The 25,647-nt window shown below is 46.5% G+C and overlaps 1 protein-coding gene across 3 annotated transcripts; it reads left to right on the plus strand.

The window, feature by feature from the left end:
• Positions 1–717: 717 nt before the first annotated feature.
• Positions 718–21,167, plus strand: jcada (junctional cadherin 5 associated a). 3 transcript variants are annotated; one of them, XM_084566171.1, is made up of 5 exons: positions 766–1,061; positions 9,992–10,540; positions 12,755–13,708; positions 14,025–17,590; positions 19,616–21,167. In XM_084566171.1, the coding sequence occupies exons 2-5, from the start codon at positions 10,170–10,172 to the stop codon at positions 19,648–19,650; spliced, it is 4,926 nt and encodes a 1,641-aa protein (XP_084422297.1). In that variant the 5' UTR covers positions 766–1,061; positions 9,992–10,169; the 3' UTR covers positions 19,651–21,167. The 3 variants fall into 3 exon arrangements, with proteins under 3 accessions (XP_084422296.1, XP_084422297.1, XP_084422295.1); XM_084566170.1 differs by lacking the exons at positions 766–1,061; positions 19,616–21,167 and adding an exon at positions 718–764 and having other exon boundaries at positions 14,025–18,373; XM_084566169.1 differs by lacking the exon at positions 19,616–21,167 and having other exon boundaries at positions 14,025–18,373.
• The last annotated feature ends 4,480 nt before the right edge of the window (positions 21,168–25,647 follow it).

Genomic DNA, 25,647 nt, shown 5'->3' on the forward strand with positions numbered 1-25,647 from the left:
CCTCAAAGCATTTAGGACTTACGAAGAGTTTTTGCCCCATTACCAGTCTGAACACCGCACTGAGCACCCAGCCTTCCAGATAAGAGAAGAAAATCCTTTCATTCATCCAACAGTGGGGAAATTTGCAAATTAAATAGCAGCATAAAATGTATTTATTTATGCATTTGCACCTTTGTAAACGCAAAAAGTCGGTGTTGCATGCATTGGCACTTGTTAGTGCTCATTTTATATTAGTGCTCGTTTTATGATTTTATTGTATTTTAGTATAACATATCTGTTTATTCACCCATTCCTTTTTGTTTTAGCACTTACTGAGCCTGGTTTGTTGAATGTACTGACTATAATGTTCAGTGAGGATAATAATCTAATATATGATATCTATGATGAATAGCCTGTGCATGATTGCTCCATAATACAGCTGCATCGATACGTTGCGGAAGTTTAATTTGCAAGTAATACACTTAATGGGCCGACATTAACCATTGTGGTGTCAATGAATCACAAATAAATGGATTTAATCTCAGTATAGCGCATGGGTGGATGGGTGGATGGGTGGATGGATGACTCGTCTGGAAATGCTGAGCGCGAATTGACCTTATTGCTGAGCAGAATCCAGCTGCCTCCCGGCTGGAGAAGAGGGATGTTTCCTCAGAGCTGTAGTGTAGGGGGGCTGTTCCCTCAGCAGATCCCAGCTCAGTCCGTCCAGAGCAGCGGCAGGGATGAGCGCGGGGGACACGGAGGCGACGCAGCGACGCATTTCACAGGTAAAAAAACAAAAAACACGGCAACTTTTCACTCAGGCGTTTTTGTCAGGGCTTTAATTTCACGACACGGGAAGCGACAGTGGATGCAAACTGCTGCTTCTCCTGCTGCTGCAGCTGCGAGGGAGTAGACAGAGCCTGAGAGACGCATCTGCTCTGCCTTCAACATTTCCAGTAGTGGTCCCTCAACTTGCAGCCGAGCCGCGCCAGCTTCCACGGCTCCTGCCTGCCCGGCTCCCTCCTCAGCCGGGATTGGAGCCTCGGGACTGTAGACACTTCCCAGGACGCGGCGTTAAGCAGGTGAAGGAGCAGGAGGATGTCCGTGTCTTGCTTTTTTATTTTTTAATTTATTTCTGGTGGAGGGGGTTTGTTTTCTTTAACTTGACGCGTGTGCGGCGCCGATCGTGCCACCGTGTGCGGACGCGCTCCGATCAGCTGAAGGTTAAAGATTGCTGATGGAGCTAGCCGGGCTAGCGTTAGCCCCCGTGCTGCTCCGTTTCTCAGCCGTGGAGGGGGGAGAAAAAGAAAAAGGCCAAACTCCGTCCAAATTACGCAGTTTTCTGTGACCTAGCTCAGGCGCGGAGATTTCTACCGAGATGGAAACACTAATTGTGGAGCAAAGCGACGCACCTCGGCCGGGGCTTGTCTCCAAGGCAGCCTGCGTTACTCCAAACAACTACCACTCATATTGAATTTTAACTTGTAGAATCGCTTTGCCTTGTATTTCCTCCTACAGTGCGCTGTGAGCGTCTGGAGCTATAAAACGGAGCAGTCAGTGACATGCAGCCCCGTGCAGGCAGCGGATCATCCGTGCACGCCGAATTGATCCGAGCCCCTCCACTGATCTTTACGTGGATTGTTAAGTCTTATTAAACATGCACGCACGTGTTGCCTGCTCGGCTAAGCCTTAAATGTGCAGATGTTTGAACGGGGTTTGCTGGCTCCTTTTCGTGGCATCTGTAAAACTGCATGCGCGCATCCGGGCCGGGGCTAGTCCTGCTACGAGCAGCAACCTGCAACGGAACCAGGCAGCGGAGCTAGCCGGGGCCCCCGTCAATCATTTTGGAAGCGACGTGACAAGGCTCGGGTCCAGTGGCGGCTCCTGGTTCTGGTGAGGATGCACCAAATGGCGATGGGAATGAGGCGCAAAGAGCCTCACCCCCCCCCCCCCCCCCACTCTGCTTCACCCCTCCCCTCCTTTGGCAAATGGTCTGCCAAGTTTAGGTTGCTTTGATGTTTGCATGCATGCTGTCACTTTGTCACACCTGCAGCATGTTTGCACGGTGATGGCTGCTGCTGCTGCTGCTGCTGCTGCTTGACCTCTCTTCTCCTTCCCCTCCATGCAGCCTCCCGCTCCGCCTCGTAACCTTGCACGATTACAGTGCCTGCTGCTGTCAGTCTGCAGAAACAGGTGTATAACATGATTTACCTCCAGCGCTGGACGTTGCACTTAAACGTCCTTTTAAGGAGTAGTTATTTTTAATGGCCTACGCGGCTGCACGATGTGAAAGACTCACCTCTGCTTTGCTCGTTACCTTAAACGATGTCTCAGTGGCTTTAAATTTAGAAGGTCTTGGACATAGATTGTTGGTTACTGTCATGTAGGGACCTCTAGAGGCCGGATTGCCAAGATTTTTACCAGTTCAAGTTCGAGATTTTTGTGTTTTTGTTAGGATATCACTCATATTGACGCCGCCCTGAGGTTTTGATTAACGTCGTTGCCCAGCGGTGATGTGCCCCTTCGAGGTTACGGCAAAATCTGTTAGATCGTGCAGGATCTGAGGAGTTTAAAAGTCAAAACACTGCAAAAAAAAAAAAAGCTGGTAAATGTGCCTTTTCACAGAAACAAGTGAGATGTGTGCGTGGGTGCATGTGTGTGTGCGTGGTAGGTCTTTCACACATCCTTGAGACTGGGATGGTGTGGGAACACAAGGCCGTGCTAGATACCCCGAGGTGGAGGAGGAGGAGGAGGGTGGGGGGAGGTGTGGAGCACGGTGGGACGTATTAAGAACGGAAGCAGCTCATTAATTCCTTCCAGCACCAGGAGGAAAGGGTTGGTCAGCAAAACTGGAGAGGGCCCCTCCACGGCTACGAACTGAGTCATAGCAGCTCTGAGAAGACGTCCGAACGGCAAGTGGCGCCACGAGAAAGTGCTTTTGAGTGACACGGTGTGTGTGTGTGTGTGTGTGTGTGTGTGTGTGTCATCTCGGGCTCCGTCCGTCGGTCTCGCTCTTCATTTCCGGGCCGTCGAGTGATTGAGTTTCGTCTGCCGTCGCGGAGCTGCAGCTGAAGCCTTTGAAAGTCATCTGCCCGGCTACAGGGATCCCCTCTGAGGTCTCGCCTGATGTCACACGGTGATGTCAGAGCAGAGGTGACGCAGGCGGGAGGAAGGAGGCTGGTGGATGAAGCCAGAAATGTGTGAAAGCCACTGACATCTGCCAGTGAGCCTCTCAGAGCGAGAGGCATTAAATGAAATGGAATGCACACAAACACACTCTCTCTCTGTCCCTCTCTCTCTGTCTCTCTCTCTCTATATATAAATATAGTTTAATCCTGGATGGGTGTTAGCTGGTGGATGTCCATATGTTTGACAGATGGCTCGTGCCGCCTTTGCTTTGTGATGTCGCCGTGTGTCAGTTTCACGCCCGTGCAGCGGCGGAGCCCTTGAGATAACCCTGAGCCGTTCGTTTCCACGTGTTTACCTCGCAGCTTTCCACATCCGTCAGGCCGTCCGTCGTGACAGCGCTGCGTGGGTGAGCCTTTTCATTCCACCTGTAATGTGCGTCACGGGCCGTCTGCCAACAAAAATCCTATCGGCTGCCTTTAAACCTGACGCTCGGCGCGTTTAAACGCTCCCGTCGAGGCGTGGGCTGGCCTCTGTTTTGTTAAAAATGTGGATTGTTCACTGCCTTTTTTTTTTTCTCCTTTCCCTCTCCACGACGCTGCAGCAGGAGCCGTGCAGAGTCCACATCTGATTAGCAGAAAGCCAGGCCGTGCTAACCCTTTGATCAGCGTGTTTCTGGCTGATAAACCATGCCACTGTCATCTCTAGCGAGCCCCGGACCTTTGACAGACACTAATTGCCATGAAGCCAGTTTGGCAGGCTCAGAAACAGCATGGGCTTGGAATAGTTCAGTGCAGGTGAAGCCTACTGTGGAGGATTAGCATGCATAATAACCTCTCTCCTTTATGTTTTGTTTCTCTCTCTCTCTCTCTCTCATATGAAATGATCATTTTCAATTCCTGGCACCAGGCCCTCAAATCTCCCAGCACATATGACGGCTGGATGCATTTTTCAGAAATTGTCGTGACGTCAAATCGTCACATTGGAGCTGAACTGAGCTAAGCCCTGCCACACAATGGAAAATGAGTCCAGTGACATAATTACCCACTCATCATCAGCGTCTTACTGCTTGCCTTGTGCATCAGCGGGCTATTAGCTATACGGTTCTTGCGCTCAGGCCAGTTGTTATTGAAATTTGTCTCCGGATTGAAACACTGACACTGCATTAAACTCGGGAGAACAAATGTTTGGCTGGACTGCTTCTCGACAGTCTGCAATGAATCAGAACCAGGCCGTGGCGTCGCGAGCTGCGATGTGTTGGAATATGGTGGAATAAAAACAACACCCACCCCTCCTCCTCCTCCTCCTCCTCCTCCTCCCCCATCCCCATCCTGCCTTTGATTCCTCCGCCAGCTGAGAGTCTGACTATAATAAGTTTTGGGCCGAAGCGATGCAGCGGGGATATCTTAGCGGCCCGCGTGCTATTGTCTCGCGAGCTGCCATTCACAAAAGCAAAACAGCCGTTGCCATGGGATATGCTCAGCGAAATAATGTAAGTGGGTGTGTTTCTTTGGCTGAAGCTTTTCCACATGAGCTAATTGACTCTGAATGCGCGGGCCCTGCCTGTTGCCGCTCTCACCGTGCGTGCCGGGGAGAGCACATGGTTCGCAATGTGGCGCTGAGCTCATGTTTTGTAACGGGACTTTTCAGACGCATGTAATTTTTCATTGTTGGGTCGTAATTGGCCTAAACTGCGGCGGCTGCTGAGCTCCGGTGGGATTTTCCTGATGGATGGCGAGTGTCCAGAGGGCGCACAGCTCCCCAGATAATACGCTCACACTTCACTTCACGTTGCTGAGTTACAGTCCTACCTGAAGTGGGGAACAGAGCGGGGTCGCTGTGGCTGAAATATGGCCTGGAGGTTGTTTATTCCTCTGGCCTCAGCAGAAAGCATCCCTCTAACTTTTTACTTTCCAAATAGGAGCCCTCAGAGGGCCTGATTGGAAACATCTGCGACACCGCCGGCTCTCCTCCGTCCCCACAACGACACACTTCCTCAGGAAGAGGAGCGACGGCGGCCCCTCCGCTGGACGCGCTGATGTCACACAGATAAACAATCTCCGCGATGGGTTCGCCATCCCCGACGAGACCCTAACAGATGCAGGCCAGAGTCTTGCCAAGTACACACCCACTCGGGTCAGTTGTTATAGATCCAAGAAAACTGGGAACAATGTGCTGGAGAGGTGCGGCTCTTGTGGAATATTTTAGGAAGGAGCGGGGCTTATCGTCCTTTCGGTTCCAGGCTCGGGTGTTTTTGAGATTTCTTTTGTTGTGGTGCCTTCGTGCTGGAGGCTGTTAAATCCAGATTTGTTTTGTCTGTGGCGCTTTTCACTTTTAACACATCTGCGTCGTCTTTGGGACAACTTCAAGCGCGCAGTGTTGCTCAATCTGTTTTAGAGGACAGTGCGGAGACTCTTCTGTTTTTCTACTTTTTCATGGACTTTCCCCCGACTGCTCACTGTCTATAAAGTTTATTTGCGTGTGCTGATTCATTCCGTTAACCTTGTTAGGCCTGTAATCCTTGCAGGTTTTGGGCTGTTTACTTACACCCTCTTTGGGTGCAGTTCTGTCCTCCCCGAGGCCTGATTTAGGTCTCTGTCCTGCGTCGTCTGCCTGCCGCCCATGCTGTCCCCCCTCCGCTTCCCTTACACCCCGCTTCCTCCTCGCCCTGCCCTCATCTCACTTGGGCCATGAATAAGGAGCTGACACCAAACTGTCAACCTGCAAGGCGTCATAGCCCTGCACGGTCTGCCGCCGGTGTAGCCACCAGTCACGCCTCGCACACTTACACGCAGCTAAAAATGCTGTTATCAGTTTTATTATTATCATAAAAGGCCTTGACAAAAGTTCACTTGAGCTCAAAAGCGCCTTTCGTGCATCATTTTACAAAGCGTTTACAGTGGTGGTGTGCAGTGGCTGGCGTTAAGGTGCCAGGCCTCATGTGGTTGCATTTAAATTTGGCTTACTTAGCAGCACATGTTGTCCATAAACCATATCATTAATTTCCCCCCTTTTGTGTGAGCCATGTAATTAAAAATACAGCCTTTTTTTTTTTTTGCTGCCAAATCCAAGAGGCTGCCATTTTCACACAAGAAGGCATTGTAGCGGGAACACAATGTTGTTGTGTTTTGGGGGATGAAAGCCGCCCATTGTTGCGCGCTGCCGCTGCTTGAATCTGAGGTTTTTATTTGATATAAAAATGGGGTAATTCCATTGCATAACGGCATTAGCGGCGTTTAAACAGAGCTCGTCATGGGGAGGAAGTGGCGGGGGCCTGAGTGAGTGAGGGCAGGTCACTGTACAGGAGGAAATCCTCACTTTTTTTTTTTTTTCTACTGACGATGGAGATAATCCTCATTTGGTGATGACACCAAGAGCAATTGCCTCAGATTAAGGGTTTAGCTAGATTAGAGAGCGTATGGCTGCTGATCTAAGACAGGTTCGTATGCAAATGCGGTCGCAAAAAAATGCGTATTAATAACAAAGCCGTTGACCGAAGGCTCATTTAATTAAGCCTTTGCCTGGTTGGAGAGATAGGCCTCAACTGCAGGAAGGAAACGGCGATACCAATCTGACTTTGATCTCAGCGTCTGATACCGGCTTCTCTGAGGCTGAAGGGAGATCTGGTTCTTAATTTCAAGTACATAAGAAAATGTTTAGAGAAGAATTCGTGTTCATCAAGTGAGTTTGGGTTACTAATCTGTGGCCGCCCCTGACACCCTGACAAATGGCCACAAATACTACCGTCTTAGATCGCATATTTCTGGCATTCGCAGCGTTTCCGAACGTCGTCACTGGCACGATTCCCGGATAGTTCAGCTGAAGTTTAAGGAATAGTGGTCGGTGAAGAATTGGCCGCGTCCTCGGCCCGTCCGGAAGCGAGTGAAGCCCAGACGAGAAACTCAACACCGGCTTCTTCTTGAGGAGATTACTCATTAAGTGGAAAGAGTTAAACTCAACAAAAGTATTAACTGGGTAAGCGCCAAGAGTCAATCCTCCAAAACTAACAGGTTTAAGGGTTTTAAATGAAAAAGGTAATCGTATTAGAGAGCCAGACATGCAAGGAGAGCGGCATTTTCACGGTCTTGGATCCCGTTAATCACCTAGTAGACTATCCTAGGGTTCAGGTATAAGGAGGGAGGAAGGGGGGAGGGATGGCGGGGAGGCAACTCTGTCCTCTGAGTCAGGACTCCTTTCATAGGTGGATTTTATTTCCATCTCTTTGGGACGACTATCGTGGCTAAACAAACGCTAAGAAGCAAATCAAATGCTAATCTCTTCACAGCTGAATACATTTCGGCGAGGCTGTGTCGGCCCTCTTGTTTTTCCGAGATGCGAAAACAAGCCATTTGGCTCGGCCGTTTAACAATCGTGCCGCGACTGGCTTTCAAGACATCTGAGCAGCGTTTGATTCTGGCAGCGGGTCTCACGGCGCTGTTCCTGTACGCCATTTCTTATTAAGGACAGCCAGGTTGTTGGCAGTCTGTTCCAGTAGAGAGAGTATTGAATGAGTGGGCCGCAGCAGCATCTGTCCTGTTGACAAGGCAGCAAGCATGGCTTCATCAAGGGCATTACATCATGTGCAGATGCACACTGGGTGTCATTGGTTCAGTTCCTCATCAGTCCTTCATACTAATGCTTGCAGTCACTTTTGAGCATGTATATATTTAGCATGTGCTATCCCACAGGACCCTATACGTCTATGTTATTAATTTGCAGCACTTCCTAATCTTACAACGACTACAAAAATGACTTATTGTGTTTTGAAAACACGTGATTACTCCCAGAGCGGTTCGATTTGGCTCGGTTTACCACGTGGAACAAGTAAAGGCTGAATTTGAGGATGTTTTTCAGGTGGAAATGTCAAGTGTTTCCACTGTGTTTTTTTTCTGTGCTCCATCATCACACTTGCTTTAAACGCAGATAGCGGCTCAACTACTATTTACATCATTGATTGGTTTTGCCCTTGGCAGCAAATCAATAACTCAATCCTGATTCATTGATTCATTCTCCTTAGTGCATAAAATAGATAATGTAGTTTCGCAAAAAGGCCTCAGGCGACTCTCGCCACACCGATCAGGCATAACATTATGACCACCTTCCTAATATTGCGTAGGTCTCCCTTGTGGTGACTCATCAGAGAATGGACATGGGCCTTCTGAGGGTGTCCTGTGGTGTCTGGTAACACAATGTTGTTAGTTGGGGGGGCGTTTGGGATGTACCTGGTCTGGTCTAGGTGGGTGCTACATGTCTAAGTAACATCCACACCAATGAATGCCAGGTCCAAAAGTTTCCCAGCAGAACATTGAATTGTCACAAGATGGTCAATGTTATTCACCTCTCCTGTCATAATGTTGTGGCTGATTGGTGTATATTCACTTCACTGTGATACAAGACTCATAAATATCCCAGAATACACTTTAAAAATCACGAAACACTGAATTAAATAATACCAATTTCGTTGTCTGTTTTCTTGTCAGCTGACAAATCATATTAGTGGCTTTCATTTCTGTACATATGATATATTTTTTTTCCAAATCCAGCTCTAACCTAGATATTTATTTAGGGCATATGTCTGAAAAAAAACAACATCTTAATCTTATCTGACTGAAAGCAGAAAGTAGTTTTGAGATTGATGTGGAGGTGGGCACAGAGGAAAACAACCCCCCCACAGTTGCCTCATTGATGTAAAACATAAGAAGTGGAAGACTGCACTGCAAAAACTGAGCTCTAACTAAGATGAAATATGTTAAATCAAGACAAAATATGCTTGTTATTTTTTATTTTTTTATCAACCTAAGATAATTCTTCTTACTAGGCAGTTTTTGTGTTTTGTGTTAAAGCATTTGATTCTCTTTAAGTGTTTTGTTCCTAAATTATCTTACCAAGCTTTCATAACTTGTTATTGAGATTTTCTTACCGGAAAAACAGCCCTGGGACCGGAGGGTCACTGGTTCACATCCCTCTATGTCCATATGTCTCTAAATCTTTCCTTTGTATCTGGACAAATGTACTTGATTTCAGTGTAGCTGTACTGGTTTCAAAAATGTCTTGCCTAACAAATGACCTTCTTTAAAAATCAACATTCTGTTAGTGGGGGGCCTTTGAGGGGAGGGGCCTCTGTGTATCATCCCACAGATACTTGATCAGTTTAGGATCTAGTGAATTTGGAAGCAAGGTCAACACCTTGTGCTGTTCTTCATGTTTTTTTGAGTTGTTCCTTAAGCGTTTTTTGTGGCTGCATCCTGCTGGGGTCATTGCCATGGGGTGGGGGTGCCTGGTCTGGTCTAGGTGGGTGCTACATGTCTAAGTAACATCCACACCAATGAATGCCAGGTCCAAAAGTTTCCCAGAAGAACACTGAATTGTCAGAAGATGGTTTAAATGTTATTTACTTCTCCTGTGAGTGGTTTTAATGTTGTGGCTGATTGGTGTATTTACTTGTTTTAAGAAATCTTGGCAAGCCAAATTTTCCTGTTCTTCATACAGATTAATTTTGCTTATTTTAAGTCTGGTATAGTTTTTGCAGTGTGCTAACAGCTGCCTTAAAGCCTCAGTATGGAGGTCTACAGGGAGCCCACTGTAAACAGTGACAGTTTATCTTCGTCCTCCTCAGTCTTGGAACGTGAATGGGTTTGGTTCCGGATGTGCTCTTCGAGGAGAACAAGAAGAATGACTGATGGGAATGCGGGTGATGTCGGTTTTGTCGTGGCGGCTCATCTTGGTTTTTTTTTTTGGCTTGCTCTGTTGCTCTCGATTGTCCACAAAGGTTGGGACTCTTGACAAAAGCTGGACACGGGGATAATGGTTTTAGCGTCCTCTTATTTTCTCTGTGTCTCTTCTCGTCTCTTCATGTCATCCCCTTCTCTCTTTTTTTTCCCCCCAGTGATGGCCTCAGCTGCGCAGCTGTGCCGGTGATCCTGCCGCTGCACGGAGGGAAGAAGCAGAGACGCCTTGACAACCGACCTACCTTCCTCTTGCTCCAAAAAAAAGAGAGAGAGAGAGAGAGAGAGAAAGAGAGAGGGGGGAAAAAAGAAAACACACCAGCATAAACAAATGCGACCATGTACAGCGTGGAGGACCTCCTCATCTCTCATGGATACAAGCTGCCCAAGCATACAACCTCCTCCACCCCTACCCCGGCCCCCTCGTCCTCGTCCCGCCAGCCTCCCTCATCGTCGCCGCCGTCCTACAGCAAAAAACACCATGAAATCCTGGAGAACAGGCCCGGCCCCAGGACGGTGAACGGCTACGAAAGAGGCCCCGTGGTGACCTGTGGGAATGGCGGCGGGACCAGGCAGCCCCAGGCGTACGGCGGCAACTGTCCCAACAACAACAATGAACCCAGGGACAGGAGCCAGCCGAGACGGGAGGGGGAGAACCGGAGCCAAACTGACTCCCACTCCTTGGGAGAGTCGCTGACCTCAGACAGCGGGTAAGACGTAGAGTCGGTGCTTGTACCTTGAGGCCAGCGATGTGCTCTGGTCTGAACAGATTGCATGCCCTCCTCCCATCATGGTTGTTCTTTCACTCTATCGATTCGCGTCACAATCTTTCACCGTCGTGGTGCTTTTGCTGGAGCAGATTAATCACATTAAATAATGAATCGAGGGCTTTTGCGCGGGGATTCTGCATCACATCTTCAACGCAACGTTTTTTGCTCAGCCTCTCTCTCTTGCCTCCGTTATTCCCCTCGTGAGTAACTTCCTCTCATTTCTTCTCTGCTCCTCTTCCCAATCAAGTCTCAGGCAGGGGAGGGGGTATAATGTGTGCTGGAGTCTTAATCTGCCACATGGGACCTCGGAGACGTAATCAAAACAGCTTTTGGGCGAACCTGTGTGCCCCAGTTTGAGCATGCCCAGTCTCACACATGCAGGTTGCCAAGTTTGACAGGATACCCCCTTTCCTATTCCATCTTCATACATAACCCATATGCCTAACAGGCTTCCAGTGTTTCACACACATTATACCTGCTTACATAATGCATGCCCCATCAATAATACAGGATTCATATAGGGTTTATTTAAATATGAATATGGAGGGTAGGCTATATTTAGCTCAGTCTGGAGTTATGCAATTGAAACCCTCACGGGTAAGGGCTGCTGGATCGTATGATATTTCCAGCGATATCGCCTGGCTGCAGCCCGTCTGTTTTTTCCTGAAAACAGGATTGTTTAGATTGCCTATTCGCACCAGTTAGTGTGCTGTAACTGAGACAGAGTCAATACAGCTGTTCCCTTGTCCACACAATTAGGCAGGCTTGTCAGATATTTTTTTTCCTCCCCCCGCTTTTATCTTACATTTTGTGCGGATGACTTTCTTTTCTGTTCCCCCCCTAATCCCTTCCAGCCACCAGCCAGTGACAGAGCATCTCAAAATAGTCAAATGACCTTGGATAATGTCAGCGGTTGTGTCAGTGTTTTTTTTTTTTCTTTTTTCTTTTCGCTTTTATTCTTTGAGACGAGTAATCCGCATTTTCATGTCACTGCTCCGCCAGTGCTATCGGAGCATTCAATTGGGAACGTGGGAATTGCTAAGACATATGTTCTCCGATTTCAGTCTGTTGTTTGTTCATCCCTCTTTATTTTTTTTTCCCCCTCGTCCAAATCCGTTTTGCCTGGCAGCTTTAGTTTAGATAAGGAGCAGGCCTATCTTGGCACTCCCACTAGGCAGCGCTACTTAGACCCAATTAGACTAATGACGGTAACTCATCTTACACGAGATGGCCTCATATTTAGCAGACTGCCATGGCCACCCCCCCTTCCCCACTCCTCCTCCTCCTCCTTCGCAAACGTCGCTGGCCAGTGATGATCACGGATGGAAATGTCAAGGACGCTCAGCGGCCTTGGCCTCGAGGGGGAGTACACATGTGCTTGCGTCTTGTTTACGTTGTCAGTCAGTCAGTCAGCCAGTGCGCAGATAGCTTGAGATGATCAGACTGCACGTAGGTCTGCCATCAAACATCATCTCAGGGATGTAGTGGAAACCTTCTTACGCTGAAATGCTTCTCATTGTCTCAGATTACGGTGCAATAGAAAGACTGTCAATGAAATGTCCTATAACTGTCGATCTTTCCTTACTAACAGCCACAGATTTGTCATTGTGTAATGTGCCCATTATACCCGTAGAAAAACCACAACAACAGTGCACTGACACTCGTGATCATCTGTCTCCATCTAGTGGGAGATTCTTTCCTTTTTTATTTAATCTACTAAGGTTGTAGACTGGTCTTTCTGATGGTGCGCATTTGTTGGGATTTAATGCCCCTGAATGTTTGTTTTTCAGTGTTCTGATTATTTGGTTGCTTTAATGTTTTGAAGTTCCCATTGCGCATGGATTGGCTCATAACTATAGCGCAAAGGAAGGGAAGGTTATCCTGGAAACTATTGTTCATTGTCAAAGATTTGAATACAGGGAGGCAGTCTGGTAAGTCCGTCTTGAAAATGATGTGTGGAACAGGTAAAAATAGAGCTTTAAAAAGAGTTCAAACCTTTACTTACTTCTTGGTTTGTCAGATTGTCTGAGGCCAGAGTTACAAAGGCAATTACAACATTGCGGAGGTGCATGAGGTGGTGTTTGAGGGACTATTCAACGACCCAACAAGCATTTCAGCTGAAGCTCGTTGACACCTTTCTTTATTTCCTTGCAGGTTTTGTGATGGCACCAGAGGTCCTCAGCCACAGTCTAAGGACGTGTCTTATTGGAGGAGGAGAGGCCAGGACTTCACTGTGTTGCTGGACTATGCTGACTTCCGAGAGCCCCATGGAGGGGGGCATGGGGGTTACAGCAGGCCAGAAGGTCCTCAGCAAGCAAGAGGCCAGGAGCTCTCTGCAGAGGAGCGTCAGAGGGCAGCTCAGGAGAGACAGCGCTGGGCAGCCCAAGCCCAGGCTCAGGTCCAGGCTCAAGCCCAGGTCCAGGCCCAAGCCCAGGCTCAGGCTCGGTCTAGAGAGAGGGATGCTGCTCTTCATCAGTGGAGAATGGTGACAGAGAGGAAATGCCAGAGCCTCGGGACAGATGAGTGGCGTCCAGCTGTGAACTTTAGCCGGCAGCTGTCACAGAGCGAGGGTGAGCGTTGGCCACAGGAGCAGCAGCGCCTCCATGCCAGGACACCAGACGGCATGGTAGTCCATCCCAGGACCAAAGCCAAATCCCAGTCCCTGCCCAGGATGCTGCAGCCTGAGAGCCTGCAATATGTAGACATAGCTGCTTCCGGTCAGGAACTGTACAGGCGGGTCAACGGTCACCCACTGTCACACCATGACCTTTACAGGCCGCCCAGGTGGCCAGAGAATGGCAGGCCGGCTAGCGCTAACCAACTCTCAATGACACCAAAGCCCCGCTTCACTCGACCCCCCAGACCTCCCTCTTATGAGATGCACCAGCAAATCAGGGGAAGCTGTGAGGTGTTGTCTGGCAGAGACTCAGTCATTCCCCAGGCCAGGGACAGAACGCCACTTCCCATATTAAGACCAGGTGACCCCCAACTGGAATATTATGCACAGGACTCTGGACCTCCAGGATACATCCCTCCACCGTCGTATAAGAGAGCTCCTATAATGGGAGGGGGGCGCCGGGGATATGGTGAAATTGCTGTAGGATACAGGTACCGTAGGACTTTTTTCACTTTTACAGTCTTTAACTAGGATTTAAAATGAAATCTTGAGCTTATGAGATGCAGAACTTGGTCTTAGCTTTAAGTATTCAATTAGGTTTGAAGAAGGAATCTGCTACAATTTCTTTTTAGATGTTACGCTCAAACCAGACTCTGGTAGAGCTCTTTGAACGGGTTTCATTTTATGCAGTAACTATGAGGCGCCTACTGTCTTTTACTGTCTTGTATTATTAGTTTGGCTAACATAACTTAGACTGTAACCTATCATCTTTATATTGAAGAGTAACTTGATTGTTTTTGCTCTTAGGTACAGAGGGGATGTGTACCAGCATATCCAAGTGGCTCCAGATGGATCTCATTGGTTCACCAGACATCCAGCAGGTTCCTGGCCTGATCCCCAGAGAGAGAGGAGCCTGTCCAGCCAGAAGCAACTTTATCCTGTGTATACAACCCAGCAGCGCCCAGGTGGAGGGGTTCAGTACATCCCCTTCGACGATCCCCGCATCCGCCATATTTCCTCAGCCTTGGGTGGCAATTCCCTGACGGATGCTGACAAGATACGCCACATCCGTAACGAGCTTCCCAGCGTCACCGTGTCGGAGCCTGCACCCGACGATAGTGCCTTTTTGCCCCCGCCATTGGGGCCTTTCATCGCTGCCAAACTGGCCGATGATGCTAACCAGACGTCTTCGAGCGACTTCGACAATGACAATAACAGGTGGCACAGCGATTTGCACAAAGAGACTGTCGATAACTTCCCAGCACCTGACCAAAACTGCAACAACAGATATCCCAAAAACCAACGTCCTCCTCTGTCGCCCTCTTCCGCATTTCACGTCCCGTTAACAAGATCCTCTTCTCATCAGGGTCCCAGTTCGGACCAGGTCTTTGCAGAAACCATCACCCAAGTGAAGAAAATTGCCCCAGATTCAGGGCTCGAGAATAACAGGAATACCAAGAGAAGAGTGAGCGAGACCATCTTCTGCCTTGTGTCTGTCCCTGTTCACACACCAGTTAACATTAACAAAGACTTATCAGCTGATCAGAACAACAACGAGACAATGCCAAGCTCGAGCATTACCAACACGGACACTTTTGCTGTAGGCCTCAAAGAAAGCCCGAATATTCGGAGCAAGTCTGTGAATGAGATGCCCATCAAATCCCACTATTCTCACTTTCCCACCAGCAGCACATCCTCATTGAGGAATTACAAGAGGGCTCCTTTGAGAAAGGAAATTATAGATGCCTGGGCACTCCAAGCCAGTGAGGACAAAGAGTTGTGCTATGCTGGGTCCTGGCCCGGAAACCAGTACCGCAATCAGGAAACTCAGACCGGTTCACCTTTGACGGTGGTAAAAAGTCCAGAACCCCAGAGTCCTCCTGGGGGAAAGGAGCCCGTTCAGTCTGCCTCAGATACAACTACAGATAGTGGTGTGGGGACAGACAGTAACTCCTCTTATGTTTACCCTATGGCGGGCCAGAAAAACCTTCATCCATCGTTCAACAGCGCCTTCTCCCGTCTTAGCGTCAGTCCAACGCAACCGCCATCACTTCAGCCGTCACAACAAGACCCATCTTCTCCATCCAAGGTGCACGACCAAGGAGACCAGCCGCTATCTTCTCCCAGGAAAAGCAACTGTAGCCCCCCAGAAAGTGCAGAGCAAGTGGTCTTTGGTCAGTTTCTCTTAAAACCAGTGAACCGACGTCCCTGTGATGCCATCGGTGAACTGGAAAGCATTAATAAGGAGATGGAAGACACAATAAGTAAGAGACCGAATGCGGTTCGTTCCATAGATGATCTTGACGGACTGAGTAAGAAAATAGCTCGGTGTAAGTCAGGAGCACATTTCACTGCTGGTCCAGAACCTGGCAGGGAAGCAATCAGTCTTCCACCATTGCACATAGAGAAGCCCAATAATATAAAAGTGAGATCAAAGTCTTTGGCTTCAACTGCTGAACTGGATTCCATGGATATGAGGAGTGCTTTCTCCAGGCCACAGGCCAACAACATACCACCAACAAATGAGCTCAAACCAAGCCCCAATGGTAATTGTGTCCTGTCGTCAGTGCCCCCACACACTGAGTCCAACCGGACAATCTATAGACAGGATATCCCTGTCCCTCAAGAGTCCTTACTTCGGGATGTGGGACTAACCGTCTACACAGAAACTCCTGGTGGTCCTGGGGAACCAGTGCAGCGTTCACTTTCGGTCCCATCTCCGCTTGATCATAAGGATCTTAGTCAGTCGGTGCAGCTCCCCTGGGAGGTCCAGACAGCGCTTGTTAAAAATAGTGGTAGCCCTGAGCACAGTTCACCTAAACAGCTTAGGGCTGGAGTTAACATGGAGAGAAGGGCTAAATCGGAGAGCGCTCTACCACTCAGGGGTGAGGTGAACTTAGGCATCTGTAGAACCAGAAGTGAAAGCAGCAGGTCCCCTCCGAAAGACAGTTCGCCACGTATCACAAGATTCACCAGGGAGGTTTCTTTCATGTTTGAGAATGATGATGGTGATCAGAGATACAGCAACGCTGAGCCTCTGACCTATAAAAACGAGTCAACAATAGCAGATAAGCACCTAGAGAATTTACTGATTAAGGAAAAGGCCAACGCTTTACCTGCGGTGGACCTCAGCAACCTGTATGAGGTGAAATGCGCAAAAGGAATTCCTGAAAACGAGTCAATCGAGCAGCGGGCAGCAAGGATCCTAGGGATAGCTGTTCCAGTGGAGGCCTTGGGTGTGGCCGATAAACAGTCTGAGGACAATCAGGACGATGTGGACACCACTGTAGGTGAGAAACGACTAAGTTCAAGTGAAGAGACACAGCAGGTGATAGGAGAGTGTGAGCAAGTCAAAAAGGAGACCCTTATGGTGCAGGGAGCAGATATACATGAGGTTGTGGAGAAAGGATCGGGCGTTTACCAAGAAGAAAACAGACAAAAGCACAGCAATGACTACACTGATGGTGGGGACGGCGAGACTCAGTCAGTACTAGACCTGCCAGAGTTCCCACCGAGTAAGCTTCTGCTATCTCTGCCCGTCGCCCCTGATGAGAAGCTAGCCCTGAGCATGTGCAGCGTGGAGACAAAAGAGCGAGGAGGAGCGTGCAGTGTAATCGAATCTCTGCAAGATAAGCTCAACTCTTCTGTGGCTTCATCTGCCACATCTCTGGGCAGGTCAGACAGAATGGCCCGCCTGAAAGAAATGGAATCGGTGACTCGGATGAGACGACTCAGCCTCAACGGTCCCGAATCTGGAGGAGAAGCTGATTCCGTAGAGAGAGATGAAGACAGGGAGGAATGTGAAGTACAGGAAGAGGCTAAGGAGGAAGTCGTCAAGCAGCAACTAGAAAGAGAGGAGAAGGAAATGGAGGAAGGAGAAAGCAAAGAGGGGGAAACCCCAGCTGAGAATGCACATGACAAGTTGGGAGATTATAAAGAGGAATTGCAACCAAAGGAAAAGGATGAAGGGGTATGTAAGGAAGAGCAAAGATTGGAAGAGGAGGTAGAGGAGATTAACGCTGAGATTGCACTAAAAGCAGAGCGTGGAGAGAGTAAAGACGTAGATGTTGAATTAAAAATGGAGGAGCCAGAAGGAGAGACGAAGTTGAAAATTGTGGAGGAGGACAAAGAAGAGGCTTTGGGGAAGACAACAGATGAGCAGAATGCAGCCGGGGTCAGCAGAGCGGAGACAACTCGAGAGGCTTATGGAAGAAAGTTGCCCAAACCAAAGCAGCGCACCCGGCTCCAGAAGCCTCCCCTGCTTCCCAAACCTCGCAGTGTTCCCAAGAGAGAAATAACGCTGCCTCAAAGCTTCAGCTCTGGGACCTGCGGCACCTCGGATGTGGAGGATGAAGAAATGCTCTCAGTCTCAGGTGGGTGCAAAGCAGTTAATATTTGTTTCAGTTTAGTGTGGACGTAGCTTTCTGTGCAAATTACTCCCCCAGTCAAAGTCAATCATCACCAGTCTTGGTTTTGGCATCTGTACACAGCCTATAGTGCCAAACCTGCTGTCAGTTAGCATCGCTGTAGCCAGATTTGACAATTTTATGGCTCATTCGTTGGTCACTGAGGCCCTATTCAAACCTTGCATTCATATCCATCATGGCCAAATTCAATCGCAAGTGGCCTGCTTTAAGTACCTGTGGTCTCCACGTGCGTCCCCAGCCGGCACTTGAGATCCAGTCTCAGTTTTCGCGCTCTGTGTGCAGATAAACATCGACATCATTTTCGGCCGGAAGTATATTATAACAGCTGCTGTCTCTAATGCATCGTTACTGCTATATCAGAACCACAAACAGCTGTTGAGTGCACGTGTTTTATTATTTATTTATGTCCTCCCTGACATTGGTTATTTTAGAAACCTGCACAAAGCTCAGATTATGACTCGAACCCTGAAAACTTCCGTACGCACCAAGCTGTCACAGAAACATCTCTCGTAATAAAGATGATAAAGACTTCTGTGATTATAGAGGAAATGCGTAACTTAACTCCAGGGAAGCGGCTCCTTATACACCAACATGATCACATCAATAATCAACCACATGCCGACACGTTTCTTAGTGACAGAATCGCACACCGTGTTCTCGAATTGAATAATTTCATTTGTTAAATGTTGTTTAGATTTCTTTATTATTTAATTAGTCAACAGCTACGAGGACTGAATATTTTAAAAGTCTCAGACATCACTTATGTTGTCAAACTCCTCTGAGGAGTAACGGAAGACATCCCGGTAGTAGCTTCGGGACATTCAAGCCAGTTTACTAATATCTGCCTTGGTTCAAAAGGAAGCTTGTCGTTGTCGGCAGGATTCGAACCTGCGCGGGGAGACCCCAATGGATTTCTAGTCCATCGCCTTAACCACTCGGCCACGACAACTGCTGTTTGCACCTCATGGTGGCGCCAGACAGACCGAACAGAGAACATTGCACTACTCGTCAAAATAGATTCTTGTTTTCTATAGACTGGTGGGTCTGTTCTAGGGACTAGGATCTGTTCACACCTTGAGACTGATAATGAGACATTCGAGAACCATTCATGTACTTTTACAAGCAGAAACTCTGGCAGTTGCGTTGCCTTGTCTTTCTGGCTTTGACGCACTTGCTCAAGTGTCTTTTACAAAAACATGAAGGCACATTGTGCATGGATCATCTAAAAGATTGGAGATGCCGGGGATTGAACCCGGGGCCTCATACATGCAAAGCATGCGCTCTACCACTGAGCTACATCCCCTGTTGAAGCGTCAGCATGGGCAGCAGAGGGGTACAAATAATCTTTTTACAAGAGCGACACAGTGTTGTGGTGGTTAGCACTGATGCCTGATGATGGTTCTGGGTTTGATTCCATCTGAGCCATTCTGTGCGGAGTTTGCATGTTCTCCCTGTGTCTGCGTGGGTTCTCTCCAGGTACTCAAGCTTCCTCCTGCCATCCAAAGACATGCTGGTTAAGTTCATTGGTGATTCTAAATTGGCCGTAGGTGTGAGTGTGAATGGTTGTCTGTCTCTCTGTGTTAGCCCTGTGATAGACTGGAGACCTGTTCAGGGTGTACCCCACCTCTCAAATCTGATCTCAGTGCGTCCTTGGTGTATCCACATCTGTACTTCAAGCTGGTCACTTCTGATCCGGTTGCCCAGGAGGATGTTAATGCAAGATCTGAATGGGGGCCTGATAAATTCATTGTGTAACTCCTCCTGAATCCACAAAGTCCAAGTGTGCTTATTGGTATTAGAGGTGTTGGTAGACATATTTTGGAACTTTAAAGACAGACAGGTTTGCAGCTTAATTTCCAATGTGTTAACCACTTTCTCTAAGGTTCACCTTTGTATGAGAGGAAGTAATATCACTCTGACTTGTTCTCGATTGGGGCGTCTAATCTTCTCATTCCTCTCTTTCCTCATCAGACTCTTACGACCCCAGTCGTGTGGAGAGGGTGTAACCTGTGACCGCTGCCTTCGCCACTGAGGATATCCGTCTTTGTCCAGTTAACAGCCTTTTTCCAACAACAAAGGCTTTCATCTCACCTTGTAGCCCAGTTAGCTGTGGCCTCTGCAGCATCGTTACACATGACTTCTCACAGAACTAACTGTCCTGGTGCATTTCTACAGCCAAACAAAAAGGTCTCCGGTCCTTTATTCAGCCTCGTCATCCGCGTCCTCCTTTGGTTTGTTTGCTCAAGCGAGCGGACTTCCTCCTCCTCCTTTCTTTTTTGAAGCCGTCTCATTTTGCTTTTGGAAAAGCGCACGCCCTTTTTTCCCCTCCAGGTCCCGCACTCGGGCTCCTCGCCGAGCTTCGGTGTTGAAATATGAATGTAAAAGTGCTTCTGCTCAAACAAATACAAGAAATGTAACAGAGAAAAAAAAACAACAACACAAGAACGCAACAGTATTGCATTACAATCAGTATTAACCTACACCAAATGTAAATAAGAAAGAGTTATAAGATTTTATTAAGAATATAAAAAATAAATCAATTTATGACATTTAATTGCTGAAAATGTATATTTTCTTATGTATGTTAAGAAAAAGACTAGATTTTTGGAAGTGTAGTCTTTGGGTGTATTACTAATATTAAAATCCCCTCCACTGCTCTTTATTCTTATACTTGTGTGATAGAGAATGTACTCAGAGAGTCCGGATTGCGAAGAGAAACACTGTGGTCCTTGAATAGTTTCACTCAAGAGCAATATAGTTGTCACCACGGGACGTTTGTGACACGATTTCAGTAGTTCTAAGTCTGTCATTTCATACGAGCTGATCTCGTTTGCTTTAAAGCTCCACCTTTTGGTACAAGTGTTAGATTTGCACTGCTCAGATTATTGGCTTTATGTTAACCAGGGATAATCTCCGCAAATGCTCTCGAGGTTTCACTCGGAGGGGATTCACGTTCCGCTCGGCCTCGGCATCAGCATCAGCAGTCGCCACGTCTTTTGTTAATCCTCACACTGTTGCAAAAAGAAAATATAGATTTTGTGGCATTAACAGAAGTCTGTATTTAACCGTGGAGTGATTTTATTTTTTTTATTCTGTTCACATCTTGTGTGTATGTGTGTGTGTGTTGTTGCAGGAAACGATAGATGTAGCTAAACTGGTCTTAGCCTCGTGCACACAGTTTCACATTCACTGTCGTCAGTATATGACTCCTAGTTTAAACTGGACATCAGCGAATCCATTTCACTTTATTGAAGACGGAAAGCTATATGACGTTTTTTGGCAATAATGATAATAATATTTAATGTTAAGCCGCAGGCGCTTAATGTTGATGCTGTATAGATTATTGCTGTTGGAATACTAATCACAGTTATATTAATAATTTAATGCTGACATATCAGTGCTTTATAAGTTGTGGGCTTAACTGGCAATTGGTTTACACTCACGTCACTTATAGGGTAGCAATATGAGAAATTTAAGAACACACCAAACCAAACTTTTTTGCTATGCATTGGACATCAACATTCACTGGGGTGGGGGGTGGGGGGGTTAATTCCAAGCTAAAACTGCAACTTCTGGTTTGCCTGTTTGACCCTGTCACTCTGTGAGCTGTACTCAGTGTTGAACCCGTTGGATCTGGTCGTAGACTTGCATGGGAGCGGCTCTTGACTCGAGCCTCGACGCAAGGTTTCGTCTTAGTCCTGTTACCGACCCAGTTACCCGTACCTCTGTGCTCCAGGTAAAGTGTTATCTGGTCATTCTCGTAGGTCTTTTTGTACTCCGAGTTCTTTGTAACATAATCTAGACTATTGGTGCACATCTTGCTTTGATATTTTCTATTTTCATACAGAAGTATGTACAGCTTCTTTTTTAATGCGAAGCATCTTTTTTTTCCTGTTTTTTTTTTTTTTTTTTTTTTTGGTGCATGTAATGCGTAAGAAGTCACAGAGAGATGGTGTATTTGCATATAATTGCATTTGGTACAATATAGTCTATCCAATAAACAACTGTTATATTTCATATAATGTATATTTTATTTTCAAAAGTTAAGCTACATATTTAAAAACAGAACAAGGTATTTTTAGATTATTGTGAAAAGGGAACTGTTTTTGAAGGCGCAGTATTTGTCTATATTTGGTATGAAATATAGACAAGTGTGTGCTGTTGTACAGTACTGCAGACTATTCATAAATAAAAGTCTTTGCATGAAACACTGTCTCTGATTTTGTTCTGTGTGTTATTATCATGCATCATTAGAAATGTGCATTATGCAAATAACCGAGGTTATGCACACATGGAGGCTTCATGGCTGCAGGTAAATTACACTGCCTGACCGAAAAAAAGTCTCCACCTGGATTTAACTAATCAAATAGGTAGGAGCCTCCCATTGGATAATTACTGCATGGGTGATTATCTTCCAGCTGACAACAAGTTATTTAACCCCAACTGATGCAATGAGTAGCTTCTAATTTCTTAAACAACCATGTCTGAAGACACATCCTGTGGTCGTGGAAAAGATGTTAGTCTGTTTGAGAAGGGTCAAATCATTGGCATGCATCAAGCAGAGAAAACATCTAAGGAGATTGTAGAAACTACTAAAACTGGGTTAAGAACTGTCCAACGCATTATTAAAAACTGGAAGGATAGTGGAGAACCATAATCTTTGAGGAAGAAATGTGGTTGGAAAAAAATCCTGATTGATCGTGATGAAACCAAATCAAAGAAAACCAACAGTAGAACTTAGGGCTATGGTTAATAGTGAAAGTAAGAACATTTCCACACGTACAATGTGAAGGGAACTCAAGGGATTGGGACTGAACAGCTGTGTAGCCTTAAGAAAACCACTAATCAGTGAAGCTAACTGGGAAAAAAGGCTTCAATTTGCTAGGGAGCATAAAGATTGGACTATGGAGCAATGGAAGAAGGTCATGTGGTCTGATGAGTCCAGATTTACCCTGTTCCAGAGTGATGGGGGCATCAGGGTAAGAAGAGAGGCAGATGAAGCGATGCACCCATCATGCCTAGTGTCTACTGTACAAGCCTGTGGGGGCAGTGCTATGATCTGGGGTTGCTGCAGTTGCTCAGGTCTAGGTTCAGCAACATTATGTGTCCAAAGAATGAGGTCAGCTGACTACCTGGATATACTGAATGACCAGGTTATTCCATCAATGGATCATGTTCCAAGATGACAATGCCAGGATTCATGGGGCTGAGATTGTGAAAGAGTGGTTCAGGGAGCATGAGACGTCATTTTCACACATGGATTGTCTACCATAGAGTCCAGACCTTAACCCCAGACTCTCCCATCATCAATACAAGATCTTGGAGAAAAATGAATGTAACACTGGATGGAAATAAATCTGGTGACATTGCAGAAGCTTATTGAAACAATGCCACAGAGAATGTGTGCTGCAATCAAAGCTAAAGGAAGTGCAATGAAATACTTCTTTTTGGCCAGGCAGTGTATACAGTATGTCCAGTCCTGTGAGTGTACAAGTGTCTGTGTACCATGTGTGGACAATATGAAATATCAACATTGAAAGTTAATCGTTGACCATGCCAGTAGTTGTCTTACACATATTTTGAGCTTTAAAATGACGCTTTGTTCACTATGAGTGAGTCAAAACAAGAGTCTAACAAGCGTTAAGTCTAGTCTTGGGCCACATCATCAGTGAGAGCCTGTGTTCAATATTTAGCTGAGTGAGAACACCACCTGCTGGATGCAGCTGGTATTTTACTTGTAAATGCTCAGCAGTGAGTTGGACATAGAGGAAAGAAAACCTTTTAGTTTAAGCTCCAGATCAGAACATGCGTGAAAAGAGGAGAAGTGATGATTCAGTGCAGTCTTTTATTGAAGTCTTTTCTTCTGTTTCTTGAAAAACAAATCACCTGTCAACAACAGCCTTAGTCTGGTGCTGAGGTCAATTTGCCTTATAGATTGAGCGGAGGATGTGCGTTGGTGGTATAGTGGTGAGCATAGCTGCCTTCCAAGCAGTTGACCCGGGTTCGATTCCCGGCCAACGCAAACTTCTTTTATTGAAACTTCATTAAATATTTGCTGCTCTTTACCCTTTTTTAAAGCTTTTAAAATCATTGTCAATACAGAACTTTAAATGTCTTAGTATATAAGTCTGCTACTAGACTACTTACTAGATCAAATAGACATGATAATTTTATGATACTAACATTTTTTTTTCTCTCTCACACACTTAGACTTAGACTTTTGATTTTCATCAAAAAGAAATTTCGGTACAATGGCTCTTAGTACAGCAGGAATATTTAACAGAAACAGTATGTACAACAGAAACGGTATGTACAATTTCCAGGAACGTATATACAGAATATAATAAATATAATATAAATATCTAAGAAGCTTGAAATGTAGATAAATATTATTGCACGTTTTTAATTACAGGGTAATGGGAGTGGGGTACTGTTTTATAGTGTGTTGAGCAGTCTTATGGCATATGGGATGAAACTGTTTTTGAACCTGACTGTTCTGCTCTGTAGGCTGCGAAACCTCCTTCCAGAGGCCAACAGTGAGAACAGTCCATGTTGGGGGTGTGAGGGGGCTGAGGTGATGTTTTTGGCCCTTGTCAGACAGCGTTTCTTAGCAATGTCCTGGATGGAAGGAAGTGAAGTCCCGATGATTTTCTCCGCTGTCCTCACCACCCTCTGTAGGGACTTCCAGTCAGAGGCACTACAAGCCCCTGACCAGACAGAGATGCAGCTGGTCAATATGCTCTCTATAGTACCTCTGTAGAAGGTGGTGAGAATGGGAGGGGGCAGGTTGACTCTCCTCATCCGTCGCAGAAAGTGCATGCGCTGCTGAGCCCTCTTTACAAGGGTTCCAGTGTGTTCAGACCAGCTCAGAGTGTTCGTTATCTGCACCCCCAGGAACCTGGTGCTGCTGACGATCTCCACTGCTGAGTTATTGATGGTGAGAGGAGTGTGGCTGGACTGGTTCTTCCTGAAGTCTACGATGATCTCTTTAGTTTTTGAGACATTCAGGATCAGGTTGTTGGTCTCACACCAGTCCACCAGATGATTCACCTCCTCTCTGTAAGCCTGGTCGTTGTTGTTGCTGATGAGGCCCACTACTGTCGTGTCATCTGCAAACTTCACGATGTGGTTAGTAGTGGATGGCTCACAATGGCTCAGTACAGGAGAGAATGCTTTTCATTCCAGCTTTCAGCAGTCCACCTACACCTGAAGGACAAGGACACTCCTCTGAGGACCTGAGAACATTTTAGTCAGAAGAAGACAGATGGTTTGAAAGAGGAGTCATGGACTAAATCTATGTCAAATTAGAAAACCTCTGGAATCTCTGGACAGAGGAGCTGGAACTGAACATGGACGCCTCCAAGAAGACAGGTGAGGAGTCCAGTGGGTCGTTGCAGCAAACTAGCAGCGGTTCATCAAGTGTGTGGCAATACTTCACTAAAGATGAAGCCCATTCTACTGTGACATGTCAGTCCTGAAATAAAGTACGGTCCACATCCTCTGGACAGCAGAGTATTAAGAACTTCACCAAACACCCTGCAGTAACAGAGAGAAGAAAGCTGCACATCAACTCTTTGCAGGTGAATTTAATTGTCAAAGTTATTAGACCTTTAGCTGCAGTACATGGATAAGGTAATTTTATTTATTTCCCCTTTACACTATCCTACCTTACAACACAATAGTTTAGCTACATATCTGCATACCTGTATTATTTTTTATTGGTTCTTTTCTCTATACTGTTTTTTTTTTCTTTAAATCTGTGTATAGCTGTTGGTACAAGTTACATTTCTTTCGATTGTGCACTACAGGTGTTTAACTTCAAATGACAGTAGTATGCAGCAGCTACATGTGAGAAGAATAATGATCAGGAATTTAAATTAGCTAAATCTGAGAATTAGCATCTCTGATTTAACATTACCACCATTTTCCACTTCAAAGAGGACATGGAAGACAGTTTTCCAAAGTTATTCTCTGTCTGCCACTTTTCAAAAGCAGCTCTTCGT

Source organism: Chelon labrosus, assembly GCF_963514085.1.
Source record: "Chelon labrosus genome assembly, chromosome: 18".
Classification (NCBI taxonomy): Eukaryota; Metazoa; Chordata; class Actinopteri; order Mugiliformes; family Mugilidae; genus Chelon; species Chelon labrosus.

Coding starts and splice junctions, on each gene's coding strand:
- jcada (XM_084566170.1), top strand. CDS start 10,170: ATGTACAGCGTGGAGGACCTCCTCATCTCTCATGGATACAAGCTGCCC. Junction 10,541..12,754: donor TCGCTGACCTCAGACAGCGG/GTAAGACGTAGA, acceptor ATTTCCTTGCAG/GTTTTGTGATGGCACCAGAG. Junction 13,709..14,024: donor GAAATTGCTGTAGGATACAG/GTACCGTAGGAC, acceptor TTTTGCTCTTAG/GTACAGAGGGGATGTGTACC.